Source organism: Rhinoderma darwinii, chromosome 8 (assembly GCF_050947455.1).
Source record: "Rhinoderma darwinii isolate aRhiDar2 chromosome 8, aRhiDar2.hap1, whole genome shotgun sequence".
Taxonomy (NCBI): domain Eukaryota; kingdom Metazoa; phylum Chordata; class Amphibia; order Anura; family Rhinodermatidae; genus Rhinoderma; species Rhinoderma darwinii.
This window is the reverse complement of record NC_134694.1, coordinates 109,021,032-109,027,031: the sequence shown is the minus strand read 5'-3', so window position 1 is coordinate 109,027,031 and position 6,000 is coordinate 109,021,032. Positions and strand designations below refer to the sequence as shown.

General features: G+C 39.1%; 1 protein-coding gene across 1 annotated transcript in view; it reads right to left on the bottom strand.

Annotated features, from left to right (window-relative positions):
- Positions 1–281: 281 nt before the first annotated feature.
- The window catches only part of LOC142659812 (leucine-rich repeat and fibronectin type III domain-containing protein 1-like protein), a 49,695-nt gene continuing 43,976 nt past the window's right edge, over positions 282–6,000 (bottom strand). Inside the window, exons 3-5 of the mRNA XM_075836292.1 lie at positions 3,919–4,415; positions 2,768–2,839; positions 282–663 (exon numbers count right to left, since the gene is read on the bottom strand). Of these exons, the coding sequence (XP_075692407.1) occupies positions 2,781–2,839; positions 3,919–4,415 (556 nt within the window). The 3' untranslated portion in view covers positions 282–663; positions 2,768–2,780. The remainder of the gene's footprint in view (positions 664–2,767; positions 2,840–3,918; positions 4,416–6,000) is intronic.

Genomic DNA, 6,000 nt, shown 5'->3' with positions numbered 1-6,000 from the left:
ATCCATATATCTTTCGAATTCCCGTCTGGATCTGAAAACCATTGATGCTTTTCAAGCTAAAAACAAAGTAGGTCCAAGCTCCGACATCTCTTCTGATATGTCGTCTCATGCATTCACAACTCCCACCATGAATCTTCAGACTGCAAACCCCCTCATACTGTTCTGCTTTTATTTATGTCCTTGGCAAAGGCTATTGTACGCGGCATTATGTTTGTAGGTTGCTAGACAAAGCTTTGCTCATACCATTTGATATGACCTACTTGTGGGTGTACAGAAATCCACAGCTCCAACTTTCTCTGAAGAGATTTTATTACAAAATATCTGGGTGGTTTACAAAAGTATATATAAAAAACTAGAAAACATTTTCAGGTCTGGTGGGATATAGAAATGGATTTGAGACTATCATTGTCCAAGGTGGTTTGAAGAAGATACTGTTTGGTTAGAGGGGGGGGGGGGGTGATCGTGTTTGTGAGAATAATATGGAAGGAGGATCAAAAACTTTATCCAGCTCATTTCCATGGTAACAAGTCTGTAACAGCAATCCGACTGCAAATGAGAGGGTCAGGAAACAGCAGCGTTATAACCTCTCTCGATGAATCAGCTTTTTAACCATCTGATTGCTCCGAAGACTTCCGGCATTCCACATTTAGCCATCTCTTCATTCTTATGATAGCAAACACAAACAAACACTGAATAAATCATCAAAGCAATAAATAATGCATCATATGCTCATCCAGAGGGGAAGCAAAGCCCATCCATTGGTACTTTGTACTCTGGTCTAGGGATCAAATGCTCTTGCCTTCTTCAAGTAGTCATTTTCGAGATTGGTTTCTCTAGTAAACAAGTTACGCATCTCACGTTGAAGAGACTCCTGGGGCAGTCATGTAGTACGCCGGTAAGAGGATGGCATTTATATATAAGGGGTTGTTTAACGAGGACAACCCCTTTCCATATGCCCTACTAGGGCGTTTGAATGTCATGGAGAGGTGTGTCCTCTTCGCGCTATGTCTATGTGCTCTGGTGGACTTGGCTCATACATGCATTAAATGGAAGGCTTTTTTTATTTTAATGGGCACCATGTAATACTACATTTCCACTGCGGAGGAGCCAGACCCATGAATTTTCTACATTTGTGAGATGGCCCCTTTAAATTTTGTATTGTTTTTGTAAAAAAAAAATAATTGTCTTTAAATTACAATCTATTTTCTAGACTTTTAATATACTGGATTTACTATTCTCCCTATTACAAGGCTTTATGGATGGACAAATCCATATAGTCATTTTATTTTATTGTGTTTTCAATGGAACATAAAAAAAACTGTCAATAAGAGATGGACAGATCTGTTGGAAGGGTGAATAGATCTTAAGCAAAATTTTATCAAGAATTGCTCAATATTTCAGAATTTCACTAAAGTGAAGGTAGGCAAGGAAGTATTAAAGTGGATCTGTCTAGTCTTATATCTGAGAGCAGCATGGGACAGAAAAGGAGAAACTGAGCTCGGGAATATATAGTTTTCTATGGTTTGATTCAGTATTTTCATGGAAAAAAGCTGTTTAACTGTTGCTAGGACTCATAGAGAAAGCCTGTGAGTCCCGCCTCCCCGCCCACACAACTTTGTATACATGGAAAACTGTCAATCACTGTGTGTGGGCGGGGGCAGCAAGACTCACAGGCTTTCTCTATGAGTCCTAGCAACAGTTAAATAGCTTTTTCTATGAAAATACTGAATCAAATCACAGAAACTGATATATCCCTGAGCTCAGCATCTCGCCCCCTTTCATAAGCTTTTATTTGATAAGACGTGACAGATTTGGTTTTAGAAAGGAAGGAGACATCATGTAATGTTTCCTGAGTAATAAGAATGAGCAAAACAAATTACTAACTAACCATAAAGGTGTTCGGGGACTTTACAAATTGGACATAGGAATTGCAAGCGGGACAACCACAACTCCTTTCCAGTTTCTGATCACACTGTCAGAAGACAAAGGGCACGTCCGCCTTTGCTATCAAATTTTGTAAGGCTCCAATGCATATAAAATGCATACAAAATGAAGCAACTTTGCAAATAATTTTTTATTAAAAATCTCCTACTGTTATGTGAGTACAGTAAGCATGCAGACCTACATGTCTTCATGGTTACAAACTTCAAACATACATTGTACAGTCTCATCCTGCATTCATTCCCTCTTCCATAAGTTCCCTACTTCTTACTAACCTATATTTATTGGATAAAAGGAAGTATGGAGACACATAAGGCAGCATAGAATCTGTAAACACAAAGCAGTAGACCTATGAAGAACTTGCTTCTGATGTACTTTAGATGCATTGGAGCAAAAGTGGACATATCCTTTAAGTGGACTATCCCTTTAAGCCTAGTCATATCCCTTTTAATTTATATATTCAGAGGTTGATTAGATAGTAAATTATGTTGGTGATGCTTTTATGCGATAAATACTTGAGAATTTATTCTTTGAATTGTAGTAGTTTTTTTTTAGATTTCTAGTGTGCCATTGATGCCTTGGACAACTTTGTGTAGAAATGATTTTCCCAAATATTCTAAAATGAGTTTGAGAGACACCTGCCATGTTGATTTGTCATTTTCATTCAAGCAATATTAGCACTGTATGTTCAATCTTTCTTTAATACCATGACAATTATATTATGTACTCCCATTACCATGATGAATGACTGTCTAAATAACGACCTTAGGATCCAGTAATCTTATAACAGTGTCGTAAGACCACATCAGAAGTAGCTCCTTCATACCATTAAGCCACCATCAGATGTTGATATCTGTCCACTCACATGATAGTCTCTTCTCCCCAGAATTTTTAGCACCTATTAATATAAAAGAATACAGAATTAGTGCAACGTCTTCCATATGGTATCGGGATGGTCCTCTGGTCCCAAATTCTACTCATCGTGTCAATCTTCCTTGTTGGAAGCTGATAAAATGGCGACAATAACCATAATGTGGTGCCAACGTTCATCGTTGAGTTCTCATCGCATGGATAAGTATTTCATATTTTTCAAAAAGACCAACATAAGATACTTTACACTCAGGGGGATCTTGACATATGCAGCTACTGTAATAAAAATGTATTCATTATAGCAATACATTATGTAAACTAAGTTTTGGTGGAGGACACCTTCACATGTACCATACATTCTCAGTGGTGCACCTGGGGGTCCTAGAATCGAAAGTTCTCATTTTGGCGTTGCTTGGGGGAAGCTGCCTTGTAGCCATCAATTTTTTGCTAAAAGGCCAACATAATGTAGGAGACTTCAACCTGAATTGTGGCCATTATAGTAATACATTATGTAAACTGAGTTTTGGTGGAGTGCACCTTCATAAGTACATTATCAGAGGCGCATATGGGGGGTCCTAGCATCCAATGTTCCTCTACTGGCGATGCTTGGGCGAGGCAGGCTCACAGCCATGGTGGCTTCTACAGGCACTTGCGTGCCGAGTTCTTGTATTTATACTGTTAAGTAGTGGAGTCCTACTCCAGAACCACCATACGTCGAAGTGACGTACATTTCCCAGATATTGTGGGTTCTACAGGCAACCAGAATTTTTATAATTTAACTCTATGACTTTGTGACGGGAAGCAGGGATTTGAATATTTGTTAGAGAATAAACAGACTTCCACCCCCAAAAAGAAATTATTATTATTATTATTATTATTATTATTATTATTATTATATTAGGACATAGTTTGGACCTCTTTATCTGCACTCTTTAGCCCTTACTGGAATAGACCACCACAAATTATACTAGTTATTCTTACACCATCCTAAACCAGGAAAAATATTAGGTATTAACCCATAACCACTTTATAGCATTACAATTTTTGTCATTAACCCATTAACCACACCAGACCCACTAAAGATGACCACTACAGGGCGTGACTCACCTTGCTTGGGCACAGAACTCTTTGATTCACATGCCCCTTGTGCTGGTTTTGTGCTTTGTGACACCTCTTCTTTAGTAGTAAAATCTGTAGATAATGGCAGTTCCTCTGGAGCCCCAGTCATCTTGACACAGGAGTGAGCACAGGCCATTCCTTGTTGTCCATTGGTCTGGGAATACACATTATTGACCCTGGCTTTCCCTCCTTCCTCCTGGCCACTGTATACTTTATATCGGATCATTAGGATAATGATAAAAACCAACACAGAAGCTACAATGATTCCACCAATGATGATGATCATGGTGCCTCCAAGGAACTGGGTGTGGAGTGGTTGGCACTGTCCATTCTCCTCTTTCGTGTTGAACTGAGCACATCCTACAACACGTGTGGCAGTGAGTGAAGTCATCCCGTCATCATAGACAGCCAGGACACAGAGGTCATACTCACGTCCAGGAGCCAAGTCATTGACCAAGAAGCTTCGATTGTTTGGCGGTATCATTCTGTATGAAAAGGATAAAAGGTCAAGGTGAGGGTGCATATAAAGTGATGAACGGACTGTAGAAATGGAAATGGACTGTTGTCATTATGAAGAATATTATGTGGTCATATTTAGCATTGATTATCCATTATCCATGTAGACTGTTGTCTTATTTCTGTTTTAGTGTCTTGTTACTTTACCTGCTGACTATAGAGAAGTCTTTTGTAAAACTTGGCGATTCTTAATTATTTATAGTACTACTTATGTTTTTATTAACATAGATTCATTTGTCGGCTTGGTTACTTCTTCTCCTTGAGGAGGTTCTTTGATTTACAGGCATCTTTGGTGTCTTCATTTGATTTACGCAATGTTCTTTGCCATCCTCACTGTGATTATGAATCTCATGTTTCTGTTATGCTGAGTTTTATGCATTTTATGGTGTTGTGTATAATTATTTGTCGTTAATATTAACCAATTTTTCAAATTGCCTTGTTTCGTATGATGATACAGAAAAATGCATAACATTACAGGCGGTGCCTCAGTTGTTAACATTACAGTCTCGAAGCACTGGGTGCATGGGCTCAAATCAGGCCCTGGCAATGTGTACAGAAATTTTGTATGTTCTCCCTGGATTTGCCACAGGCCTTCTCAGTATGCCAGTCAATTGGCTACCTACTAAATTGGCTATGTAGCCTGAGTGCATGTTTGAGCCATGGAAATTAGATTGTGACTGACCAGTTGTGCTTTAGGAAGTGCCCCAAGGGCCCAAGGCCAGCGGTGGCCAGCAGCCTCTTAGTCACTAGGGCCTACAAAATAAAATGCAAGTCATAAGTGTTCCTCAAATACATTTTATTAACCCAAATTAAGTGCATTATGGCTATAAAGGTTGGTAAGGGGCACATGGTTAATGCCCATGGTCTCTGATCACTTTCAGTCCACCCCAATGATAAATAAATACATGCATGGCATGGTGGCAGGGGCAGCCTTTTGATAGATGTTGAATAATAATTGATTTTCTGATGGTCACAAATGCCCCTAAGGCGCCTTTTTATCAGTGGTGGTCGTACACCCGTAAGGCCAGCCATGTGGGGTGGCTGAGGTTGGCACTGTTGCTTTGCAATGCTAGGGTCAAGTGTTCAAACCGACCTGTTTAGCATTTATGCTACAATTTTCTTTCACATTAAAAGGGTTTATTAACTGGTTAATAAGGCTATGTCAATACCCCATAGATAAAACATGTTAGTATTAACATTTTTATCAAAACTTAAAAATAAATTTCAGTGGAGGTGTAAATCCCCCTGCGGCCGCCCACCACCACCACTCTACAATCCACTGAAGAAAAATAAAATAAAAAGCACTTACTTAGAGATCGATGATCCAGTAGCTGTAACTGAAAGTAACATCAGCCCTGCCCTGCTATTAAATATGAGTGACAACACTGGATCTTCACAAGAGCGTGGAGCATTGACGTACTATAGTAGCCAAGGCCACCAGAGGAAATGATTTTTTAGACCCACCACTTTTAATTGCATCATGGTCCTTGTTGTTATCATTGTACACACAGGACATATCACCAGTATATCTAATAGGTTTTTTTCTGAATCATC